The 26,644-nt window shown below is 42.1% G+C and overlaps 2 protein-coding genes and 1 long non-coding RNA gene across 3 annotated transcripts in view; 1 reads left to right on the top strand and 2 right to left on the bottom strand.

The window, feature by feature from the left end:
• Positions 1-1,956, bottom strand: part of LOC129700794 (transmembrane protein 125-like) — a 4,664-nt gene extending 2,708 nt beyond the window's left edge. Inside the window, exon 1 of the mRNA XM_055641494.1 lies at positions 41-1,956. The gene's annotated coding sequence lies outside the window, so the exon portion shown is untranslated. The remainder of the gene's footprint in view (positions 1-40) is intronic.
• On the top strand, positions 895-26,644 carry LOC129700795 (uncharacterized). Its single transcript, XR_008724104.1, has 2 exons — positions 895-1,020; positions 26,079-26,644. It is a non-coding gene; the product is annotated as an uncharacterized LOC129700795 (long non-coding RNA).
• Positions 4,820-26,644, bottom strand: part of cfap57 (cilia and flagella associated protein 57) — a 48,287-nt gene continuing 26,462 nt past the window's right edge. Inside the window, exons 14-22 of the mRNA XM_055641492.1 lie at positions 25,649-25,839; positions 25,325-25,498; positions 24,785-24,943; positions 22,800-22,943; positions 20,912-21,028; positions 18,536-18,670; positions 14,363-14,506; positions 9,928-10,063; positions 4,820-5,607 (exon numbers count right to left, since the gene is read on the bottom strand). Of these exons, the coding sequence (XP_055497467.1) occupies positions 5,441-5,607; positions 9,928-10,063; positions 14,363-14,506; positions 18,536-18,670; positions 20,912-21,028; positions 22,800-22,943; positions 24,785-24,943; positions 25,325-25,498; positions 25,649-25,839 (1,367 nt within the window). The 3' untranslated portion in view covers positions 4,820-5,440. The remainder of the gene's footprint in view (positions 5,608-9,927; positions 10,064-14,362; positions 14,507-18,535; positions 18,671-20,911; positions 21,029-22,799; positions 22,944-24,784; positions 24,944-25,324; positions 25,499-25,648; positions 25,840-26,644) is intronic.

Raw genomic sequence — 26,644 nt, 5'->3', positions numbered from 1 at the left:
CATATTGAATTTATGAACATACAAGTGAATTCGCTATTACCATTAATTCCGTGTTATCACATGTGTTAGCTTTATCCCAAATGCCAGGATCCCAGGTAAAGCTGCACTTTCGGTCGCTGTGACAGTTCTCCTGGAGTCAGAGTCAGAGGTCGTTTCCCAAGTATGTGGAGTAAAGAACTGTAGATGCTGGTTTAAATCGAAGGTAGATACAAAGTACTGGAGTAACTCAGCGGGACAGGTGGCATCTCTGGAGAGAAGGAATGGGTCGAGACCATTCTTCAGACTTAGTTTATGGCAGCCCGTATTTAGAAGCACCCTTCATTTTTTTTTTACCTCTTGCTCCTTCCAATAACGACGTTGTCCATTTTCTTTGACGGAATCTGCATTTCATTAAACCTCCAAATGCTCAGCTTTTCCCACGCAGAGAGTGAGCATCAGATGATGTGGCCACGGATAACCAGTCAGAGAGAGCCAAGTACAGGCAAACTATTTAGACTTGCTGCAGATTTCCTGGCTTTCTGTATTTAATCACCTGTTTGCTGTATCCTTGACATCTTGAACATTGCACAGTCTTCAGATGAATTTTCTCGTTGAGAATTGGCACATACTTTCCATTAAACTATCAGGACCCAACTCCACACAGGCTTAGTGTGGAAGAGAATTACAATTTCCCCAGGCTCGGCTTCAATTCCAACAGGTATTACCTGTTATACTGCTCCGAGTATTGTGGATCCCATCCAGAGTTCGACGCACTTCAAGATATAGTTGACCCTTTCCAGCAGAATCAGTATAAATATTAAATAATTAAGCCTTATTATTTATTTCCGATTCCTCCTGCCTTCAGTGCAATGGGTATTTTTTTTTCTTTTGCGTTACTTCCCTGATTCGGTCCGGCTTCTGAAACATTGCATTTGTCATTTCCTGGTCCCACGCAGGTTAATTAGTTCAGTGCCTTTTACCCGAGTATTCAAGTTACCTCGGCTTCCAGTCAACTTTAACCCGCCTTCCGTCAGTGCTCAGGTGAGGGAGACCAATGGTCTTTCGGTTGTTTTCGCGACTGTTATCGATGGGACACTCGGGGAAAGTCTTCGTGTCACGCTTCTGTTTTTTTTGTTGGCGATACTGTGATTATATTTTAACTCCACCCAATTCTGGTCCGGAGCAGGTTTAACGTGGAATGCATACTACGCAAGTCTTTCCAAGGAAGGGCTCGCTGTTTGCGCAGGTAATCCGGCACCTACTGCGAATTGAGATTTTATTACACCAGGTTCTACCCATTACTGCATTGTATTTTATAATCCAGGAGGGATTTTGGAGGACTCAAGTTGAATGCTTCATGTTGTTGGGTTGCTGCTAACCAAATACACCAAAATCCCACTGATAAATATCAAATAACGTAAACTTTGAATTAACTTACCCGAAGCACAGATAAAAAAAGGATAAACACAAAGGCTTGCATTCATTAAGTATGTTTCAAATCAGCCTTCCACCAATTAACCATTTTGTATTGTAATTAAAGCAGGAATATAGAAGATGGGGACTTGAATATCCCAATTAATATCGATCTCCACTGAGTTCCTATATCTTAGTTAATATGGAGCTACCTTTGCCTTGTAAGGAAAGGACGGGATGATTATGGAGGTGACATGTTCCATTAGCCACCACAACTTGACTAAGATATTCTGGCAACTTTGTCGATTTAAAAACCCTTCTCCTTCATTTTCAAGAGCTTCTTCTGTAGGCTGGTTTCATATTTGGTATGAAGGTGGTCCAAGTAATTGACTTAGAATGGGAAAATAACTTTCCAAAAGCCATTGAGTATATTCAAGGTAGAAATCAACAGACAATTGAACCTCAAAGGGTATGTTAAGCGAGTGGGAAAATTGAGTCGAAGCCAAGATTTTATCAGCAATTATGTAATTGAATGACTAAGCAGGTTTGAGAGGCCTCCTCTTATTCCTGCTTCTTACAGTATTTAAAAACCCACAAGGAAGGCCCAGGCCTTACCTAGGACATCCTTCTTTTCCTTACAATAATTGCTGGGGCACGCAGCGGGATAACGTTCAGCTACAGAAACGGATGGAGAAATGGCAGACTGAGTTTAAACCAAGCAGTTTTTTTTAATTTAATACATATTCATTTATACAATTTGATACAGACAAACGTGAGTTGTTGCATTTTGGGAAGTCTAATTTGGGCAGGACCTACACTGTGAATGGTGGTGCTCTGGGGAGTGCTGTAGTGCAGAGGGATCTAGGAATGCAGGTACATGGTTCCTTGAAGGTGAAGTCGCAGGTAGATAGGGTGGTCAAAAATCTGTGTGGCACATTGACCTTCATCAGTAAGAATATTGAGTATAGATGTTGGGAGGTCATGTTGCAGTTGTATAAGACTTTGGTGGGGCCGCATTTAGAGTATTGTGTTCAGTTCTGGGCACCATATTATAGGAAAGTTGTTTTTAAACTGGAAAGGGTACAGAGAAGATTTATTAGGATGTCGCCAGGGTCTGAGTTAGAGGAAGAGGTTGAGTAGGTTGGGACTCTATTATGGATCGCAGGAGAATGAGGGGTAAGATGTATAAAATTAATTGAGATGTATAAAATCATGAGAGGAATTGATGGGATAGATGCACAGAGTCTCTTGCCCAGAGTAGGTGAATCGAGGACCATTGAGGAGTTTTTGGGACGTGCCCGAGCCTGGCTCTCCATGGTGGACTTGGCCAACCACATCCGGGAAATGAAGAACAGAGTCAGCACTCTGAAAGGCTTCAGATGGGGTCCACTTCCCTTCCCGTTGCCACATGGGGGCCCGCTGTTCGAATAACAGTATCTTCAGATTCAGTGAGGGTCATGACCAATCTTGCTTTAGTGCAGTTGAAGTCTTCCACAAGACCTACAACAGGTAATTCCAATTTGCCACTCCCATACAGTACAATAGTACTTAAGCATCGTGGAAGTCCAAGTCACTATTTGACATGTGTGCTGAACATTCTTTCCAGCGTTTCCACTTTGTTGATGGGGATTTCATACATAGTTAAAGGTCACATGATTCTTGGTAGTATGCCATATTGGAAGCACCACAGCCTGGTAGCAAGGTCTTGTTGATGCGAGCTATGTGCGTGATGGTATCCTTTTTGAGTTGTTCAAACTGCTCGGTGTCCTTGAGCTTTGCATCATACCATCGGCCCAAGCTCTTCACCGGCATTTCTGAAACAGTTGGAACAGGTATTCCGTCAATATGAAATCTTTGATTCTTGACTTGATCTTTGACAATGGAGATGCTTCTGCACTTGCTGGGTTTAATCTTCATCGTTGCCCATGTGATGTTTGATTAAGTTTTTCCAGAAGTCTCTTGGTGAGGGGACAGTTGTCATAGTGTTGTTATATCGTCCATATAGGCTTGAATAAGTGGCAATCGCTGTATCCGTTTTCCTCCCACAACCCATTTTGATGGTCTGATAATGAGCTCCATTGCCATAGTGAAGGCCAATGGGGAGATGGTGCACCCCGCCATGATGCCTACTTCCAGTGATTGCCACACTGTGGTAAAGTCTGATGTTGTGAGATGAAATTGCAGATCCTAGAAGTAGTTTTTTACCAGAATCATTTACCCGAAGCACAGATAAAAGGATAAACACAAAGGTTGCATTCATAAAGGTTAATAATTCATTAAGTATGTTTCAAGGCATCCTTCCACCAATGAACCATTTTGCACTGATGGTACAAAATATCCCAATTAATTCCAATCTCCACTGAGTTCGTATATCTTAATTAATATGGAGCAAAGGTAGCTCCAGGTAGCTCCATTAGCACATGGGTTGTCTCCGGGTGCTCCGGTTTCCTCTCATATTCCAAAGACGTCCAATTTCTAGGTTAATTGGCTTTGGTAAATTATACCTAGTGTGTAAGATAGTGCTAGTGCACGGAGATTGCTGATCCATGCAGACTCAGTGGGCCAAAGCGCCTGTTTGCTCCATGTATTTCTGAAACTAAACCTAAAAACTAAAAACTGCCCTGCCATTATTCCAGCACAATCACATCCTTCCTATAGCATGGCGGCAGAACTGCATGCAGTACTGCATCTGAAGTCTGACCAAGATTTTGTAAAGTTGGAGCCTAATCTCCCTACTTCTGTATTCAATAGCCCGACTAATGAAGGCCAGCATGCCATATGCCTTCCTATCCATGTTATTTACCTATGTTGTCATCTAAGGACTTGTATCCAAGGTTCCTCAATTCTCCCAAAGACCCTATCATTCATGGTGTAGGTCTTTGCCTCATTGGTATCCCAAAATGAATCTCCTCTCATTTGTCTGGTTTAAACACTATTTGGCATTATTCAGCCCAGTTCACCAACACATCTTCCCGCAGTAACTTCTACACTATCAACAACTCTACCAATCATAGTGTTATTTGCTAACTTCCTGATCATACCTCTCTTATCCATATCTAAGTTATTCATGTATGTTTTTTATACCATCTGACGTGCACATATAAAAACACTGCCTGAGACCCAGAAGAACCTGGCACAGGTTCACTAGACGCCAACAGGCCCACTTTCCTATGTAAATATAGTCATCTTAATGAAAGCTGTTACTGTTGTAAAATCCATTTAATTATATTGATTGAGGGATAAACGTGAGGCAATATATTGATAAAATATCAAAAAAGTGCCCAAAAATAGATACGGTTTTGGTTTAATATCTAATTTAGAGATGGCACCCACTGGCACTATAGTGACAATGGACAGATTCCCAGCTGAAAGAAGATAAGGGAAAAATTGATCTTGCGTCACTAGCACTTAAACAAGCGATTATCAGTACTGGTTGGAATTTGTTTTATTGGCCATAACAGGTAGAAAGTACAGCTTAATATTCTACTCCACATTCTGTATCAGCAATCAAAAAGGGTTTCTTCCAATGAAAAACTGGAGGAGCTGTAAAATAAGGAGAAATTGAGTGTACAATTCCAGGATCCAATGAGAAACTGCCAGCATAAACAGACAGAAGCACGAGAACATGAAGACAATGATTCATTTAATTTGTTGATACCAACTGACCTCTAACTTGCAGAGTTATAATTTGTGCTGCACCCAGCTGTTTTTGTGATTGTTCAAGTAATAGGATTCTGTTAAATGTTTCTATCCTCACATCAAAAATAATGGAACTATTTTACTACATGTTTAAAAGACCACAACTGATTTGGTTCAAAAAACAAGTTGGACAAATGTAAAACATCTCGCTGTTCCAGAATCAATTTTGCTTAATGAAATATATATATATATAATGAAAAGGTTAATAAGGCATCCTTAATTGTGATCACTTAATTCCACTGAAGGAGATAGGATTTAAACAGCTATTAAAAGGGGAGATAAAGTGGTAGATTTAATATGAAGCGTTACATATCACAAGAATACACTGCACCAGTTTCTCAAATGTTCATCAGGCACGAAGTGCAGGTAACATTGTTCCAAGCTGTTGTTGGTGATCCTCCAATGTCTGAATTTTTTCCCGAAGTTTGTTCATTTCTAGCCGCTGCATTTCAATGATCCGTTCTGACTCCTGGTCGAAATTAAGACGTGTAATTGTTTCACTTCGTGAACAATTGTCTGGGGAGAATAAAGCAAAACAGACGCATTTGATCTTTTATCTAATATTCTGACCAGAAAATGTTTCTCAATACAAAAAAATAAGCACATGAATTTGTCCTTTCTACTGAGGCGCTCAATGAAACACATTTTATCAGATGACACAAATAAATCATAGTTGAGTCCCCGCTGGTCAGCATGGACATGATGGGCAAAATGGCCTGCTTCCATGCTCTGTGACTCCAAAGAGCCGCTTTCCAAAATGCCTAGGCATTACAAAAGAAACTGAAGCAGGAATTGGCCATTCAATCTCTTATGCCTGTTCCATCATTCAATAAGATCCTGGTTGACTTTTCACCTCATTGCCAATTTCCTGCACTAATCCTCATGTCTCTTGACCTTAATTATGAAAAGTCTGCAGATCACTGCCCTGATTAAAATCAATGCAATGGCATCCTGCGTAGGACATTTTACTCCTGCTTCTCGATTCACCAGCCAGTTAAAAACACCAACTCTGTACCTACCTTCTCAAACCATTTACGTTTTTTTTTGTTTCTTTGAGATCATTTCTCATTCTTCTAAACTCTGAAAAGTACAGGGTTAGTCGGCTGAATATCTTTTCAAGGGATGATCCCCTGTTCCTATCCCAAAAATAATTTTGTGAACATTTTGCACACTCCCGCCATTATAAGTATATTCGGGCTGTGGGAGGTGGCAGACTTGTACACAATATTTAATGCTAACACCCTGGGAGCCTACATGATACCAGTAAGATGTTTCCTACTTTTATACTCAAATTCTCCCACACTAAAGGCCAAACACCATTTGTTTCATAATTAGTGCAGTTCCAGTATGCTAACTTTCAGATTTTTCAAGAACAAGGACATCCATATCCCTCTGAAAAACAACGGTCACGGTGGTGCACCTGTAGGGTTGCTGCCTTACAGCACTTGCAGTGCCAGAGACTCGGGTTTGATCCCGATTACAGGTGATGTCTGTACAAAGTTTGTATTTTCTCCCCGTGACCAAGTGGGTTTTCTCCGAGATATTCAGTTTCCTCCCACACTCCAAAGACGTACAGGTTGGTGTATGTGTAAATTGGCTCTAGTCTGTGTAGGATAGTGTTAAAGTGCAGGGATCGCTGGTCGGTGCAGACACAGTGGGCCGAAGGGCTTGTTTCCCCCCTGTATCTCCAAAACTAAAACCTAAACCTCTTTCAATTTCTTACCTTTTAAAAATTATTCAGCCTTTATTTTTTTTCTAACAATATAGAAACATAGAAATTAGGTGCAGGAGTAGGCCATTCGACCCTTCGAGCCTGCACCGCCATTCAATATGATCATGGCTGATCATCCAACTCAGTATCCCGTACCTGCCTTCTCTCCATACCCTCTGATCCCCTTAGCCACAAGGGCCACATCTAACTCCCTCTTAAATATAGCCAATGAACTGGCCTCGACTATCCTCTGTGGCAGAGAGTTCCAGAGATTCACCACTCTCTGTGTGAAAAAAGTTATTCTCATCTCGGTTTTAAAGGATTTCCCCCTTATCCTTAAGCTGTGACCCCTTGTCCTGGATTCCATATCCACGAACCTGCCTATTAACCTAGCCTATCCATACCCCTCTGGAGGGGCCTTAGATACTCTGCAAAGCCCTACATCTTACATTGTTTTGCCTCACTGACAAACTTAGATAATTATCCTTGGTCCCAATATCCAAATCACTGATGCGCCTGGGAGATGGCAGCCCTGCCGGCAGTCTGTTTGTCTTTTCACTCTTTTTAAAATAATAACGTTTGTTAAAAGTTTGATTTAATGTTCTTCGGTTTGTTTTATCTGGGGGAACAGGGGAGGGGATCGGGGTAAACCTTTTTTCAAGTTCCTACCTTCCCGGAGATGTGATCAACTTTCGGATCACATTCTCCAGGCTCAGCGGCCTTCCATCGATGGAAATGGAAGCCTCCTCGGACTGTCTTGAGCCCCACCATGGGCGCAGACTTAACATCGGAGCTGATCCCTTGCCTGGGACTGCTCCCACCGTGACCACCGTGGACTTTACCATAAAGGGCTCACCGTCTCGGGAGAGCCTAGTGGGGAGCTCCAACGTCACGGACGGTTCGAACAGCCCCGATGCAAGGTTCGATCGCCCGGCGTGGGGGAGCTGACATCCCCCCCAATGCAGGAGCTTGATCGCCTTGACGCAGAGGGCCCGGACGCCACAGGAGTCAAGACCAGCCCGTCAACGGGGGCTCGAGGCCCACGACCGAGGAAGAACAAACAAAGAGACTTTAACTTTATTTCACCTTCCACTACAGTGAGGAATGTGTAGGGAGTCACTGTGGTGGATGTTCATGTTAAAATGTGTTTTTTGAGTGATCTGTTGCTTTTAATTGTATGACTGACCTGGCCAATGAAATTCCTCGTATGTTGCAAAACATACTCGGCGAATAAAGTATGATTTTGATTCTGATTCTGAAATGATGAGTAGCACTGATTCTTATGGTATCATAGTATTCACACCCTTCCAGTCCCACAATCACTCCCATTTCTCTTCTGTAACCCACCCTCAGTCCACACCAGTATACTACCCATTCTACTGGATGATCTAATGTTGATAAATATTCCTCTGTGCAGCACCTTACCAACAGCTTTCAACTGGTCGAAACACATCACATCAACTAATTTCCTCTCATCTTTTTTGGATGTTACAAAAGAAATCCAAAAGACATATATAAAAATATCTGACATATATTGATAATGACTCTGTCCAGTCTTATTATAAGTTAAGAGAAATAGAGAAAGAGAATTAAGAGAAAGAGAAACTTATTATAAGATAAGTTAAGAGATAAATTATAACTAAGTTACAGAGAAAGGTTGAACAAGTTAGGTCTTTATTCTTTGGAGCGCAGAAGGTTAAGGGGGGACTTGATAGGGGTCTTTAAAATGAAGAGAGGGATAGACAGAGTTGACGTGGATAAGCTTTTCCCATTGAGAGTAGGGAAGATTCAAACAAGAGGACATGACTTCAGAATTAAGGGACAGAAGTTTAGGGGTAACATGAGGGGGAACTTCTTTACTCAGAGAGTGGTTGCTGTGTGGAATGAGCTTCCAGTGGAAGTGGTGGAGGCAGGTTCGATTTTATCATTTAAAAATAAATTGGATAGGTATATGGATGGGAAAGGAATGGAGGGTTATGGTCTGAGTGCAGGTAGATGGGACTAGGGGAAAATAAGTGTTCGGCACGGACTTGTAGGGCCGAGATGGCCTGTTTCCGTGCTGTAATTGTTATATGTTTATATAGTTACTACTTCCCTAATAATAGATAGACAATTAATAATAACAGACTAATAATCTGTGATTCCCTGCATTCTCACTGACTAGTCTATTCTATCATCCACTGTTTTGGAGTTGCTTTAGAATGCCTGGCATTTTAACACATGACTTGATATGTCCTGTTTTACAATGGTGAAACTATGGAGAACAATTAAGATGACGCAAAATATATATTTAATATAAACATGACACAGGTAGATGATATTAGAACAGGGATCTGTCACTAGAGGAGGCAATGGAAGTGATCTACTGGAGTTCTAATTATTCATTTTAACATTGGAGTAATATAGAAATCTTAATAAGATAACATTGTGAAAGTGGAAGGTACTGTGAAAATTCACCCATATGATAACTGTATAAAAAGGTCTTCAGAGTTAGGCTTTTCTGGTCAAGGATGTTACCCATGCTTAAAAGTGAGCCTGCATAATTTTTTTGGCCATGAGTATGAAACTACTGTTTTTTCTTATGGGTGTGAAAATAATTTTTGATTTTTCTTTTCTATATTGTTTTGCCTTAGAGATTTAATATGTAATAACTGGAAAATTATTCTAAATGTTAATAAGTTTCAATGGATTAAACGGCATTCCTTTAGGAAGGAGATGAGGAGGAATGTAGTTAGTCAGATGATGGTGTATCTGTGAAATTCTTTGCCAGAGATGGCTGTGGAGGCTGTCAATGGAGATTTTTAAGGCAGAGAGAGATCATTTCTTGATTAGTACAGGTGTCAGGGGTTATGGGGAGAAGGCAGAAGAATGGGGTTAGGAGGGAGATATAGATGTCCCATGATTGAATGACGGAGCAGACGATGAGCCGAATGGCCTAATTCTGCTTCCATCACATGATTTATTTCCAAAATATAATTTAACCATTTCCAGTCAAATTTGCCTGGTATGCATAATTGTGATCAATACATATACTAGGATGATGATACAAGATAGGAGATTAATTGGACTTCCGAGTTTTTCCCTTGTTGTTTCGCTGTTAGTTTATTGAGATTTCAATATTTTACCTTTAAAGTCTGCGGCACATGGTTTCTTGGTCTTTTTCTGGGTTCCAAGGGTTACTTCCAAATCATGTACCTTGATGCGAGCAATCTTCAGGTCCTGCCGCAGATCGTTTATCTCTTTAATTAAAACAACGTTTTCCTGAGAAATCAAAAAGACTTGGCCTTAGTTAGTTCCTAACTACAAGTGGAGTAGTACAAATAATTACAATATTGTTTGTCTATAAAGTCAAGGAAATAGAATAGAATAGTTTCTTTATTGTCATTGTAACATGGGCCATGTACAACGAAATTTAAAATGTCAGCCAGTCAGTGCAGCATTCAAACATTTCTAAAGCTAACGAAACATCCACGGTAAAATAATAAAGATAAGCAAATAAATAAAAAACACAGACAAAGCACGCATACACACCCAACCCTCCATCCTTCTGTCGATTTCACCGTTACCACAGTCCCTTAGTCTGTATCGCCCCTGCGTTCCTTGGCGGCCACATTTAGTGCTTTTATAGCAGTGGGGTAAAAACTGTTTTGTAGTCTATTTGTCCTTGTCCTTGTGGATCTGTACCGTCTGCCTGACGGCAACAGTTCAAACAGGGAGTGTCCGGGGTGGGAGATGTCCTTTATTATATTCTGGGTTTTTTTGGTGCAGCGGGAACTGTGTAGGTCCTCCAAGGTAAGGAGAGGGCAGCCGACAATCCTCTGGGCGTTGTCAATGGCCCTCTGGAGCGCTTTCCTCTGAGCCACTGTGCAGCTGGTGTACCACACGCATACACAGTATGTTAGTATGCTCTCAATGGAGCACCGATAAAAGGACAGCAGCAGCCTCTGAGTGATGTTGTTCTTCCTGAGCACCCGCAGGAAGTGCAGTCTCTGCTGGACCTTTTTCAGCAGATCAGTGGTGTTCACGCTCCACGTCAGGTCCTCCTCAATGTGGATTCCCAGGAGGCGGAAATCCGCCACCCTCTCTACACAGTCCCCTCTGATGGTCAGTGGTACCATGTCCGTTTTGTTTTTCCTGAAGTCTATTATTACCTCCTAAAAAATTTAGAACATCATAATAAAGGAGCCCAATGGATGTGCAATAGCTAGTTTAAGTCTAAGATGGGAGTATAACTTTCCCACAATGATTATTCCTCATTAGGTCATTTGGGGCCGTATTATCGATGAGCAATAATGTTAAATAATCATGTCATTTAAAATTATTTCCATCTTTTTAGCATTAAATGATTTACCTTTTCGAAAAAATCTGAAAATAATCTACCTGTAGACTGTAGTTTCAACATTGCTATACAATTTTCACCGTTCATGTAGCACTTTTAAGTACTCCAATGTGCTTCATATAGGGATATCAGACAAAGTAAGGATGCAGAGATGGAGAACAACATATTAAGGAACGATTAAAACATGGGGAAGGGCTGGTTGAAAATGAAATATAGGGATGCAGATTGATTTAGGAAAATAATTCCAGAGCATGGATCAAACATGGCCGGAGTAGGGTTAAGATACAGAAAGAACAAGGCAATTATTTTTTTTTATAGCAGGAAGACATTTTGAACTTTGAGGCATTCATGAATAATGACTGAAGTGGATCTGATTCAGGACAGAGTACATGCCTCAGGTTTTCAGAAGACTGAAACTTTCCAGAGGAGGAAACGTAGTCAGATATGCTGGTCGGGCAAGCACAAACATGTGATTTCAGCTGCAGATGGAATGATGGAAAAGGGAGCAGTCATTGTAATATTTTTCACAGAGAGTGGTGAATCTCTGGAATTATCTGCCACAGAAGGTAGTTGAGGCCAGTTTATTGGCTATATTTAAGAGTGAGTTATATGTGGCCCTTGTGGCTAAAGTGATCAGGGGGTATGGAGAGAAGGCAGGTACAGGATACTGAGTTGGATGATCAGCCATGATCATATTGAATGGCGGTGCAGGCTCGAAGGGCCGAATGGCCTACTCCTGCACCTATTTTCTATGTTTCTGTTTCTATGTATTTTTGTAGCCATTACTGAAGCCAGGGAACTGTGGCTCGTACTGGATATTGTAGTCTGAAACAGACAGAAGATGAATGATCTGAGATGAGGGAGGGAGTTTTATGCTAGTTGTTTATTGAATTTGAGCCTAAAGTTATTCAAATTTAAAATACTGCTTGGTGTATAACACCCATAGCACGGTCTCTACTGTTCTGAAACATTTCCTATTCCAGGTTGCTCAAAATTATGGCCACGAAAAATGTTGCTTAGATTGAACTGCCACACCCACTCCTCTACTTTCCAATCAACCAAGGGGTCTGAAGGAGAGCACGTTTCACCCTGGCAACTGGACAGACCATGTCACAATTTGGGCTTCAAACCAAAATGGACCAGGTTCCTAAAAAAACTTACTTTCAAGTGAACTACTGTAAAATGTCTGCCTGATGCTGAAATGTTTAAGAAAGAACCGCAGCTGCTGAAAAAATCAAAGGTAGCCAAAAATACTGGAGAAACTCAGCGGGTGAGGCAGCATCTATGGAGCGAAGGAATAGGTGATGTTTCGGGTCGAGACCCTTCTTCAGACTGATGGGGGGGCGGGAAGAAGAAAGGAAGAGGCAGAGACAGTGGGCTGTGGGAGACCTGGGAAGGGGAGGGGAATGAGGGAGAAAGCAAGGACTAACTGAAATTGGAGAAATCAATGTTCATACTTGCAGAAATCAATGTTCATACTTGAAATACGAAATACGAGGTGCTGCTCCTCCAATTTGCAGTGGGATTCACTCTGGCCATGGAGGAGGCCCAGAACAGAAAGGTCGGATTCGGAATGGGAGGGGGACTTGAAGTGCTGAGCCACCCGGAGATCAGGTTGGTTATCAGGATGCAATAGATGAGGTTGCAGGAGGTGCAGGTGAACCTCTGCCGCTCCTAGAAAGACTGCTTAGGTCCTTGGATGGAATCAAGGGGGGAGGTGAAGCGACAAGTGTAGCAGTTAGGGGCGTGGCCACAGGGGCAGATGGCAGCCCTATCGGCAGTCTGTTTGTCTTTCCATTCTTTTTGCTATTTTTAGTTTGTTAGAAGTTTGTTTTAATGTTCTTTGGTGTGTTTTATGTGGTGGGGGGGGGGGGGGGGGGGGGGGGGGGGGGGGGGGGGGGGAGAGGATCGGGGGAAAACTTTTTTCAAGTTCCTACCTTCCCGGAGATGTGATCATTTTTTGGATCACATTCTCCGGGCACTGCGGCCTACCATCCCTGTATCTGGAAGCCTCCTCGGACTTTCGTGAGTCCCACCGCGGGGCGTGGACTTAACATCGGAGCAGTTCCCTTGCCTGGGATTGCTCCCTCAGTGACCACTGCGGACTTTAACATCTAGGGATCTCAGTCTCGGGTGAGCCCGACGTGAGGTACGAATGCCCGGAGCAGGGGAGCTGACATCAACCCGATGCGGGAGTGGAGCGCCTCGACGCGGAGGGCCCAAACGCTGGCTAGGGGAGTCAAGATCGTCCCGTCAACGGGAGCTCGAGGCCCACGACTGAAGAAGAGCTAGGGGAAGGACTTGAACTTTATTTTGCCTTCCACCACAGTGAGGAGTGTGTAGGAGTCACTGTGGTGGATGTTCAATGTAAAAATGTGTTTTGATTGTTCAGTTTCGAAGATGGCTGCCGGAAGAGTGAGTGAACGCTGGCGGGTTAGCTGCCGCTGCTCTCTCTTTGAATTGTGTATTGTTGATGTCCTTGCTGTTTTTTTTTGTTTTGTTTCATTCCGCTTATATGTTTTGTAATCTGCTTACTAAATTTTGTAAGGCATTCTTGAGAGTCCTTTGAAAGGTGCCCATAAGTATAATGTGTAATAATAATAATAATAATAATAATAATAATAATAAAAATAATAATAAATAATTTCCTGCGGTTGCAAGGGAAAGTACCAGGAGATGAAAGTGCCTGATGCTGAAAGATCTTTTTTGTTTAAATGTAGTCCTGGGCAATATGCACCAGAGGATAAACTCTGAATAGATGCCAACTAATCTTTCCAATTAATTTAAGTGGATGATAGCTCAGAACACTTTCCATGATATTTTCCTTGGCACGTTTTCTGGTGATTACTCACGTCGATAAGAAAAGAGAAAAATCTGTTTATTGTGAAGATCCTTAAAATGTATTCAAACATACATTAGCAAATGCAATTCATGCCAGGATTGCTGATCTAATTATGCGCTTTTATTTCATGAATATTTCATAATAATGATGTTAAATTTTCCTTTGGGAAAATTAATAATGTCAATATAACCACAAGGCTCAGCTTCAAACATTCTGAGTCTTGAAAATGAATGGAGTTCACATGACATACAATGCACCTAATGAAAACAAAAGAAGAATCTGACATTAACAAAAAAAAAGTTAAATTCTCTGACAAATGTATTAACCGTTTCTTTCAACAAAGATGCAATAGTCTGTTGCCCAGGCTTGAATTTATTACCTGCATAATGCGGACATTGTCAGCGCGGTGAATCTCTGCATCTTTCACCAGTTTTTTCTGAAGTGTTGCAATGCTTTTCTCCAGGTGGTTTCTTTGTCGTCCAAACTCTCGCTGAATATCTGAATCAATAGCTGTAATATCAAACTGGCAAGTAGAAAATAGTTAGAGGAAAAACTAATTCATGTGGACCATTTAAATTGGAAGTTAGATTTTGTCAAGTAAATAACTACAGTTAAATATCCTGGGTTGTGCTGAAGTTCAGTGGGAGCGAGGAGCACAAATACATATTTCCTGAAAGTGGCACTGCAGGTTGATAGGGTGGTGAAGAAGACTTTTGGCACACTGGCCTTCATCAGTCAGAGAATTGAGTGTAGAAAAGGACACAAAATGCTGGAGTAACTCAGTGGGTCAGATTGCATCTCTGGAGAACATGGCTAGATGATGTTTCGGGTGGAGACCCTTCTTTGGACTCAACGCAGATTGAGCATAGAAGTTGGGGTGTTATGTGACAGTTGTGCACAATGTTAAAGTTATGAAACGAACGACAAGGTGTTTGGCAAAGCTTGGTGTCGCTTGTCTTTTACTTTCAGTCGTGAGATTTACTGGATCCTACAAGACTACTCACGACCATACAGGCGACACCCCGGCGACCATGTGACAACAACTTAGTCGCCTGTAGTCGCTTAAAAAAATCGCCTAAGTGGGACAGGGCCATTACTGAGAGTTACAAGCAATGCTGGCTTGCTGCATCAGCTAAACATATGCTCATTAAAAACACAGGCAAGTTTAGGAACAGGAAATCTTTCCATTTCCTCAATGTGCAAATCGTAGTGGATTGTAAGAAGAATCCCTGATGATAAAAAATATCGTGTTTCTAGGAAGCACGTGACTCCTTCAGCCTGAGTGTTCCCATTGCCAGCCACTCTGTGGCTGGCATTACTCTGAGGGATAGTCATAGTCATAGTGTGTGATACAGTGTGGAAACAGGCCCTTCGGCCCAACTCGCCCTCTCCGGACAACAATGTCCCACCTACACTAGTCCCACTTGCCTGCGCTTGGTCCATATCCCTCCAAACCTGTCCTATCCATGTACCTGTCTAACTAATTCTTAAATTATGGTCTTAAATGATGTCCCAGCCTCAACTACCTCCTCTCGCAGCTTGTTCCATACACCCACCACGCTTTGTGTGAAAACGTTACCCCTCGGATTCCAATTAAATCTTTTCCCCTTCACCTTATACCTATGTCCTCTGGTCCTTGATCCCCTTTCTCTGGGCAAAAGACTCTGTGAATCGACCCAATCTATTCCTCTCATGATTTTGTATACTTCTATAAGATCTCCGGTCAGGGAACGGCAGTTTTTCTTCTCCGTGGATTGTCACCTTGTCGTGGTGGAGAAGCTTGTGTGGTCCTGAGCTCCTGAGAACGATGCCGTCTGGAGCTATGCGGTAAGGTCGAGGGGGAGATCTCTGACAAAGAGCAATCCAACCAAGACCTCAATGGTGGAACAGGCGGAGAATAGAAACATAGAAAATAGGTGCAGGAGTAGGGCATTCGGCCCTTCGAGCCAGCACCGCCATTCATTGTGATCATTCATTGTGATCATTCATTGTGATCATTCATTGTGATCAAGGATGTTGGCACACTTTAGTGGAGCATCACAACGGCTGGGAACGCGGATGAACGCTGCAGCAGAAAAGGGTCTCCGGTTATCTTGGACTCCATGCCACTGGATCCTGACCCAGATCTGTGCACCAGTCTCCCCACGTTTAACAAAGTTTTGCACAGGCGTCCTCCATATAGGGAATCCACCTAACACCCTGGATTAAGTCCTCTGGCGATCAGTAAGTGGTGACAAGGGCAGGATTGTGAGATCTGGAAGCCCCTAGTTATGAGCTGGCACATCAGGCGGTGGGTGCTAGATTCAGTCGCAGGACTGTTGGAACGAGGCAGAAGAGCCCTTCGGCATTTGCACCCACGATTGAGCAGTCATCTTTAAGATCCATTCTGCTCACCCCACTTGGGGAAAGGGCTAAAAAAGGTGCCCTAAAAATAGCCTGCCTCAAACTTACCGCGGATTACCGTGTTCAGAGGTATCAACACACGCGGTCAGAAACACAGAAATATGAATATGAACTTTGAAGCATGGAATATGCGCACATTGATGGATAGTGCAACCAGTAACAGACCAGAGAGGAGAACCACGATCATCGCAAGAGAACTGAGAAGATGCTGGATTGACATAGCTGCCCTTTCTGAAACCCGGCAGGCAAGACGAAGGACAACTGAAGGAGCAGAACACTTTCTTCTGGAAAGGAAAAGCTGCTGATGAGCCCAGGATCCATGGTGTTGGGTTTGCCATCAGGAACCAGCTCATCAGCCACCTCTCTGAACTTCCTGTGGGAATCAGTGAGCGTCTCATGACCATCCATCTAGTGCTTGCCAACAACCAGATGGCAACAGTTATGAGTGCCTATGCCCCAACTTTAGACTCTGAAGAGGAAGCAAAAGAGAACTTCTACGCCTGCTTGGATGAGACACTGTCTAAAATCCCCAGGGAGGATAAGATTATTCTCCTAGGAGACTTCAACACCAGGGTCGGCCGGAACCAACACCTCTGGAAGGGGACCATATGAAAGGAAGGTATTGGGAACATGAACTGCAACGGAGCTTTGCTTCTCAGCAAATGTGCTCAGCATGACCTCATCATCACGAACACCCTCTTTCACCAGAAAAACAAACTAAAGGCATCTTGGAGACACCCACGATGCAAACAGTGGCATCTCATTGACTATGTCATTGTACAAGCCAGGGACTGTCGTGACGTGACCATCACAAGGGCCATGATCGTTGCAGATGACTGCTGGACAGATCATCGCCTCATCCGCCACATGATGTCCATCAAACTCAAGAGGAAGAGGAGGATTCAAACGAAGCAGATCCGGCCAAGGCTAAACTTTGAAAGCTTGGAGGAAACTGCCACCCAGCAGTGATTTCAGGCTTCTCTTGGGGAAAGCCTCCAACAGGAATATCCTGATGATATTGAAGGGCACTGGAGCCGGCTCAAATCGACCATCATTGATACCTGCAAAAACATCTTTGGGTGCAAGTCCAGAAAACACTAGGACTGGTTTGACGAGAACAACACAGAGATAGAACAGCTCATCTCCAAGAAAAGGAAAGCCTTTCGTGCCTGGCAATGAGAGGACAGTCATACTCGTTTCGAGTGACCGCCAATGATAAGATCTCCCCTCATCCCTCTGCGCTCCGTGGAATATAGACCCAGCCTACTCAACCTCTCCCTATAGCTTACACCCTCTAGTCCTGGCAACATCCTCGTAAATCTTTTCTGAACCCTTTCAAACATGACAATATCTTTCCTATAACATGGTGCCCAGAATTGAACACAATATTCTAAATGCGGTCTCACCAACACCTTATACAACTGCAACATGACCTCCCAACTTCTATACACATCCCAACTTCTATACTGGCTTACAGGGGCTCTCATGATTCTGCTTGATTCACTAAAGGCTACTACAACTAATTAGGAAAACAAATAAGTGTTAGCATTAATTGCTAGAGGAATCAAATACAAAATATGGATTCCTTGAATATTTTAGATAGATGCATGATCAGCAAGTGGTTGAAAGGTTACTGAGATATTCAGCTGAGACGAAACTGTCCTTGAATTTGGAGGTGTGTGTTTTCACATTTCTATACCTTTTCCCCGATGGGAGGCGGGAGGAGAGAGGTTGGCTAGGGTGTGACTTATCCTTGATTATGCTGCTGGCCTTGCCAAGGCAGTGTGAGGTATACATCGAGTCAATGGCAGGGAGGTTGGTTTGTGTGATAGTCTGGATTGCGTCCATAATTCTTGCCGTCTTGGATGTAGCTGTTCCCAACCAAGCTGTGATGTATCCTGATAAAATGCTTCCTATGGCGCATCTGTAGAAGTTGGTAAGAGTTGTAGGGGACATATCAAACTTCCTAGGCCTTCTGAGGAGGTAGAGGCATTAGTGTGCTTTCTTGGTCGTTGCTTCATGTGCCCCTTGCAAGCCTTAGCAATGGACACAGTTGTGTGTCTAATTTCAATAGCTCTACAGAGTAAAGAAGGTATAGTTTTTACTGAGTTGCACAATGTAAATATTTCAATTGTACATATGGCCTTACCACATCCGACTGAGGTACATATTTCTCGTACAGTTGCTGCACACTTTCCTTCAGTTTTTTTGGATCCTGAATAAACCCCACACAGTTGTATACATCAGTCTTAAAACGTTTGACGACTGATTCTACACTATGCACCTGAAAGAAAAAGAATGGGAAACCATTAAAAAAGAATGAATGTCTCTAAGATAGGGAAAAGAGAAATTTTCAAAATAATAAAATCATTTAATTGAAGTATTTTTGTTTAGAAATTGGATTTATCCCTTATTTGGTGACCATATTTTATAGATAACATAAACTGTCAATTTGTCTTTTCACACAAAGGGTGCCAGGAGAGGGAGTTGAGGCAGGGACTATCCCAACATTTAGGAAACTGTTGGACAGGTACATGGATAGGGCAGATTTGGAGGGATATGGACCAAATGCTGGCAGGTGGGACTAGTGTAGCTGGGACGTGTTGGCTGGTGTTGGAAAATTGGGCCAAAGGGCCTGTTTCCACACTCTGACTATAACTCTATGATACTCACCAAGAATACATGAATTGAGTCATTCTTTTTTTGAGGAACTATAACTGTTGTGCCTATCCCTCCTTTAAGAAGCATTCGACCTGTGCAATTAAACAATTTTGCCTGTGGACTCAATGTCTGCAATGTAGATGGGCACAATGCAAACAGGGTAGGAGTGGATGGAGAGAGAGTTCATGAGAAAAGTAGAGAAGGGAGTAAAAGCAGAATGAGTCTCTGATGACTTCCCCGACACATGGATTGGGCAGCTTGTACCCTGTGCAGTGGACAGCAGGAACATAGGGGCCCCCGAGTTGCAACATCTGTAGCCACAGGAATTAGATTTTTAATACATTAAAATGACTGTGGAATGGATTTATAAAATATATAAAACACTTTGTAATGGAGACGAGAGACAAATCACCCATGCCTTCATTTGCCTTCAAAAAGAAAGATGTGCCTTGCATCTATATTTACCTTATTATGACGCAAGATGTCCAAGAGGGCTTTAGAACTAACTAGACTGAGTCCCCCAACGCAACCCATCCCCCAATACAATATTTCACCAGGGAGAGGAGGTGGTGTGGGCAAGGGGCATGGTGTGGGGGAACGGGGGGGGGGGGGGTGGTGTGGGGGAGGGGTGGTGTGGAGGAGGGGGGGTGGTGTGTGGGTGAGGGGGAGGGGGGGTGTGGGGGAGGGGTGTGCGGAGGAGGATGAGAGTGGGGGAGTGGTGTGTGTGTGGGGGAGGGGGGTGTGTGGGGGGAAGGGAGTGTGTGGGGAGGAGAGGGGGAAGTGGGGTGTGGGTTTGTGGAGGGTGGTGTGTGTGAGGGGGGCAAGGACTCCTCTCAATGGCCACCAGCCGCGGCACCACACAGCACGTCCCGGCTCCACACAGTGGCTTCCCTGTCTCCACACAGAGGCTTTCCCGACAGCTTGCGGATTAACACTCTCACACAGAGAGTGGTGAATCTCTGGAATTCTCTGCCACAGAAGGTAGTTGAGGCCAGTTAATTGGCTATATTTAAGAGGGAGTTAGATGTGGCCCTTGTGGCTAAAGGGATCAGGGGGTATGGAGAGAAGGCAGGTACAGGATACGGAGTTGGATGATCAGCCATGATCATCTTGAATGGCGGTGCAGGCTCGAAGGGCCGAATGGCCTACTCCTGCACCTATTTTCTATGTTTCTAAATCAGCAAGGCTTGTGGACTAAATCAGCACGACTCGTGGACTCAGTCCAGTGGGCCCCGCCTCCGGGGCTTTATTCTCTTCGTCCCGGTGATTGACAGCGGGTGCCGGAAGGGGCGTTACCTTAATGGTGATTGACAGGCGAGGAGACCAATCTGCTGATCTCACAATTTTTTAAACCTTCATAACTTTTGTAATATTTCACCAATCGGAATAAAACTTGCTGCGCTTGGAGCAGAGGAGAAAGGTAAGTAAGATGGCAAAAACATCCTAGCAATATAGGGTACTGTTGGTAAAAGATCTGCTGGGGCTAGTTTTGCTTCAAATATGCTCAATTAGAATTAAATTAGTGATTTCAATGGATTCAATAACAATAGCTGATATGAGCAATTAAAACTTTATTTAGTTTATTATCTTTTCAGTTGATATTTTTCTAAAAATCATCGACATAGTTTAGTTTAATTTAAATTTGAACGTTTAATGCTTTTTGAAGCCAAATTAATTATTGTATTCAGTTGGAGAACCACACATCAAAATATTTGTGCATCATTTCCATGATATTCATAAAATTCATTTTACCATAACAATTGTTAATATTGATGCAATAAAAGTATTAGAGTCTGAAAAGACAAATCTTATGTGCCTGTCCATGTCAATATATACATGCATACATGATTTAATATATTCAAACCTTCTCCATTTCTTTACGCATCTCTGCTTCTGTTGCTTTCAATTTCTGTTTGAGCTCTCCGATATTAAGTTCCAGTTGTGTATTTTGTTTGTGAAACAATTCCAACTCAGTTTCCATCTACAAAGGTACCAGAAGGAAAAAAAAGATAAGGTTAACCATCTCAGGGAGATGATTTACTCAAAGAAGCTTTATTTTCTATTCATTGTCACCTTTCATTAATTTTATTAAGAAATTGTTAGAAGCTGTGAACAGACCACGAAAAGAGGGATATAGACCTTGTCCAGACAGATGGGATTAGTTTAGATTGGAATCATGATTACCACAAACATCATGAGCTAAAGGGCCTGTTTCTATGATGTACCGTTTTATTTTCTATGTTTTAGCACAAGAGGACTTCTTGCCTGTGAACTGCAAGAGATGATTAACATATTTTTTGTGTTTTTTCTGATACCTGAAATATCATCTTTGCATTTTGTTTCTGTTTGGAAAGCATTTGAACCAGATCTTTTAACAATAATTTTCCAAGGGTTAGGGAAATATGTAATTGAATTGGGAACTTCAAATCTCATTTAGTTTAGTTTAGTTTATAGATACAGCGCAGAAACAGGCCCTTCCACACTGACCAGCAATCCCTGCACATTAACACTATCCTGTACACATTAGGGACAATTTACACATACCAAGCCAATTAACCTACAAACCTGTACGTCTGTGGAGTGTGGGAGGAAACCGAAGATCTTGGAGAAAACCCACGCAGTCACAGGGAGAACATACAAACTCTGTACAGACTGCATCCATAGTTGGGATCCAACCCTGGTCTCTGGTGCTACAAGCGCTGTAAGGCAGCAACTCTACCGCTGCACCACCATGCTGCCCTTTTGTAATTTTAAGAATTTTACGGTGAGAAAAATGGACAAATTATTGGCATTAATGTACAGAGGGATCTTAGAGTCCCTGGTCACAACTCAATAAAAGTGGCAAAAGAGTGGTAAAATGGCATGATATTCTTGCTTTCATAGGTCGGGACATTAACCTCTATCCCTCTAAACCTTTCTTTTCTATACACCAGTCGACACATTATTTAAATATAATTATTGTAAATGTCTCAACCACTTCCCCCTGACAACTATTTGAAGAAGTTGCCCCTCAGGTTTCTAAAACTCTTTCCCTTCAGCTTTGGAGATATGTAGGGGAGGGGGGTGGGGGTGGAGGAGGATGGTATTGGTCTGATAATATAAAACTGAGAACTTCTCACAGAGAGTGGTGAATCTTGAAAATTCTCTAACAGAGAGAATTACATCAATACAGGTTTTTAAGACAAAGAATATACATTTTTGAAGGATCAGGGAATTGAGCACTATGGACAACTTGCACAAAATAGGACGAGGCCTGAGGCAGATGAGCCACAAACATATTAAATGGTAGGGCAGGCTCAAGTGGCCAGACACCTGCTCCTATTATTTTTAATGTTTTCATCGTGAAATCCTTCCATTAGTTGCGTTTAGAGATACAATTCAGAAACAGGCCTTTCGAATCACCGAGTCTACAAGGAACAAGATGAACCATACACTAGGGGCAATTCACAGAAGCCAATTAACCTACAAACCTGCACATCTTTGGAGTGTGGGAGGAAACCAGATCACCTGGAGAAAACCCACATGGTCACAGAACGTACAAACTCCGTACAGACAGCACCCGTAGTTAGGATCAAACCCGGGTCTGTGGTGCTGTAAGGCAGCAACTCTACCGCTGCGCCACCATGCGCCCTGTTATACTGAGGACAGCTACACAGTCAGAGGTATTGCCTTTCCAATGAGTTGTTCTACCGAGGCCCAGGCTGCTCTTTCAGACAAATGCAAGGATGTCTTGCTCAATATTTAATACTTACTTGCTGAATCTGTTCTTTCATTTCTTTTATATCATTTTCTCTTGGCTCAATCTGCTGTTTTAGTTCCTTGATTTTGTAATCCAGAACAAACTTAAATTTCTCCAGTTCTTGATTCTTCTTTTTGAGATCATAGATGCGCTTTTCCTACAGAAGATCAGAATGTTAGATACATTTTACAGCTGTTGTAATTTCTTGCTGTCCTCTGTCCGCTACTGGAATGATGCTGACAGTAACAACCTTCAGTCTATGCATTAGAGCTATGTATATTTGCTATAAATGCCATAAATAAAAACATACTTTTTGTAAATGACATATGTTGAAATGGCTGCAGTTATATTCAATGAGATGTAATACAATTGAATGATTGACATTGCAAAATCTGAAGATCCTCAAATCTTTCCCACAATGCAGCATTATATACCACATTTGTCTTCTTCCCAATGTAACAGGGTCACAGAATCTTACAGCATGGAAACAGACCATTCAGCCCAACTTGCCCACGTTGCCCCCTCTAGACAAGTCCCGCCTGCTCGTGCTTGGGCTATATCCCTAACTTTTGCTGGCTGTGTACCTGTTTAAATGTTATAGTACCTGCCTCAACTACCTCCTCTGGCTGCTTGTTCGTTATATCCACCACCCTGTGTAATATTGTTATAATATTCAATGGTATAAGTGTTTTGTCTCTTGATGCTAGTTGGAAATGTCTGATCATGTTTGGTCTCAGAAACATAGAAATTAGGTGCAGGAGTAGGCATTCGGCTCTTCGAGCCTGCACCGCCATTCAATATGATCATGGCTGATCATCCAACTCAGTATCCCGTACCTGCCTTCTCTCCATACCCTCTGATCCCCTTAGCCACAAGTGCCACATCTAACTCCCTCTTAAATATAGCCAATGAACTGGCCTCAACTACCCTCTGCGGCAGAGAGTTCCAGAGATTCACCACTCTCTGTGTGAAAAAAGTTCTTCTCATCTCGGTTTTAAAGGATTTCCCCCTTATCCTTAAGCTGTGACCCCTTGTACTGGACTTCCCCAACATCGGGAGCAATCTTCCTGCATCTAGCCTGTCCAACCCCTTAAGAATTTTGTAAGTTTCTATAAGATCCCCTCTCAATCTCCTAAATTCTAGAGAGTATAAACCAGGTCTATCCAGTCTTTCTTCATAAGACAGTCCTGACATCCCAGGAATCAGTCTGGTGAACCTTCTCTGCACTCCCTCTATGGCAATAATGTCCTTCCTCAGATTTGGAGACCAAAACTGTACGCAATACTCCAGGTGTGGTCTCACCAAGACCCTGTACAACTGCAGTAGAACCTCACTGCTCCTATACTCAAATCCTTTTGCTATGAAAGCTAACATACCATTCGCTTTCTTCACTGCCTGCTGCACCTGCATGCCTACTTTCAATGACTGGTGTACCATGACACCCAGGTCTCGCTGCATCTCCCCTTTTCCTAGTCGGCCACCATTTAGATAATAGTCTGCTTTCCTTTTTTTGCCACCAAAATGGATAACCTCACATTTATCCACATTATACCGCAAACTAATTAGATATGTTTGGTAGTTGAATGGGAGACCACTTGGGCTCACAAAAGGATAAGGGTGATGCCACTACATTACCGAGTTAACATTTTCATAGCTGACTTGGAAATATTAGAAAACATAAAATATTTTAATTTGAAACTATTGGGAGTGAACAAAGTGAAAGCAACAAACAGAAATCTGATGAAGCATCTTCAAGCTGAGCTGTTAACTCTTTTCACAGATGTTGCATGTTCTATTGTGTGTTTCCAGCATTTTGCCGATATAAATAGAAATCTTGATTGAGAGTTAAGCAAAGCTTCTTCCACATGAGAATGAATTAAACAGTAACCAAAAAGCAAAATAAAGCAGATACTGGAAATTGGGAAATAAAACCAGAAAATAATCTCTCCCATCTAGGCAAGTTCTTTGTCCCTTTTTTCATATTCCCAGCTGACTCACCTTGTCTTGGATCGTTTCATCTCGTTCTAAAATTTCTTTCTTCAATCCTTGGATGTCTTTCTCCAGAGATCTGATGACTCCATGTAACTTCTGCTGTTCTGTTTTCAGTTTCTCAATCTCTCCCTGTCGGTCTTCAATTTCTTTCTGCAAACTGGTAAACTGCGAAAAGGAGAAATGTTGGAGAGCGATGAGAGGACAGAGTAAAACCATCGGACTTCCACACCTAATGGGAATGAAAAAATGATCAAGTCTTTATCACAAGACAGTTTTCAAAATGTCCTAAGTTCTGTGTTCCATGTTCTTAAAAGGAGACTTGCATCTCTCTGGAGAAGGGAACTGATAAAGCAGCAAGGATCCATGATATATCAGTTGAGAACCACACAATTACTCATCATTTTCAGATAGCTTGCTTGGAACACCAATCAAAATTTCCTTGCTCCGTATGCCCACTGCAAAGTTGGAAGTCTAAGCCACTGTTACAGCACTATAAAGGCAATTACCCAGCCTAGAATTTAAAAAAATAAAATGACCTTTTCATACCTTTTTCCTCATGATTCCCGTTTCTCCTTTCAGTCGGAGATTTGCCTCCTTCTCATCTCGCAGATTCCGTTCATATTTAATTTTAATGTCCTGAATTTCACGGTCACAGTCCTCCTCTATTTGTTTCTTTGTTTCATCAGACTCTTTAATCTGATGCCTGCTCTCTTCCTGCAACTGAGATAATCAAAAGAGGAACCATCAGTACCACAGTCAACTGAATAAAACAAAGAGAAAGCATGAACTAGTATTAAACAGTAATTTGTGAAAAGTATGTTTAATTTTACCGAGTCACATTAATTCCTATTTCACTTGCTTCTGCCTTACCTCTGTGATAAGTGTGGACTTCTCCTGGAGTTTGGTCTCATAGTACTCTGTCAGCTCCTCTAATGCTTGGGTCTTACTTTCATCCATCTCACTCAATTGCCTCTCATAATCTTCCTGCATCCGCTGCGATTTCATTTGCAGCTCCTGGTATTTTTCATATTCCAACATTAATTTCTGATTGTTCATTGTTTCTAAAATTGGAAATATATATGGAAGTAAATTTATTTCAAAAATATGTATGCAGCAGATGTCCTGATTCCAGCCTGCAACGTGTTAGAATACCTGGTGAAATAGGGCAGGGCTATTGGAGTGATCATCACCACAACTGATTGGAGATAGTAATGAATACCTCTGTTTATTAATTGCCAGAGCATGACTTGTTTTGACAGAGTTTCTGACCAAGATATTAACTCATTCTTTCTCTTTACAGGTTCTGATGCGCCTGCTGGCTATTTTTCAGAGACCTTTATATTGTTTTCTTTAGTCATCTGAACAAATATTGTTGAAACTGTTTGAAAACTACTGAGAGCCTGAACAACTTTAAAGAGCAGTGATAAATAAGGATAAGTTGGAGAACTGACTACCAGCAGAGTAGTAGGGATACTGATTTTCGATGCCATGAAAAAACAGCTTTTTACCTCACGCCATCAGACTACTCAACACACTTAAGAAAATTCCATGAACAGTACCCAAACAAAGACAAACAAACTGTGAAAATAACTTTGGCTCAATGTCTCCAGTACGAAATTTGCACTTTTTCTATATTGCACCTTTCATTGTTGCACCCTTTTCAAAATACCTCAAAGTTTTTGCTACATTTTGGCACACTGTGAATATTTTAAATAATGTAATGTCTATTGTCTATTTTTATAGGTATGTTGTCTGTCTGTGTTTTTAATATTACTTGCACATTTGGAGTATGGGGAAACGTAATTTCAATCCTCTGTGCAACTACTGTTGCATAATTGAATTGACAATAAAGTTTACTTTGAACTT

Source organism: Leucoraja erinacea, chromosome 10 (genome assembly GCF_028641065.1).
Source record: "Leucoraja erinacea ecotype New England chromosome 10, Leri_hhj_1, whole genome shotgun sequence".
Lineage (NCBI taxonomy): Eukaryota > Metazoa > Chordata > Chondrichthyes > Rajiformes > Rajidae > Leucoraja > Leucoraja erinaceus.
This window is presented reverse-complemented; position numbering and strand designations above follow the sequence as displayed.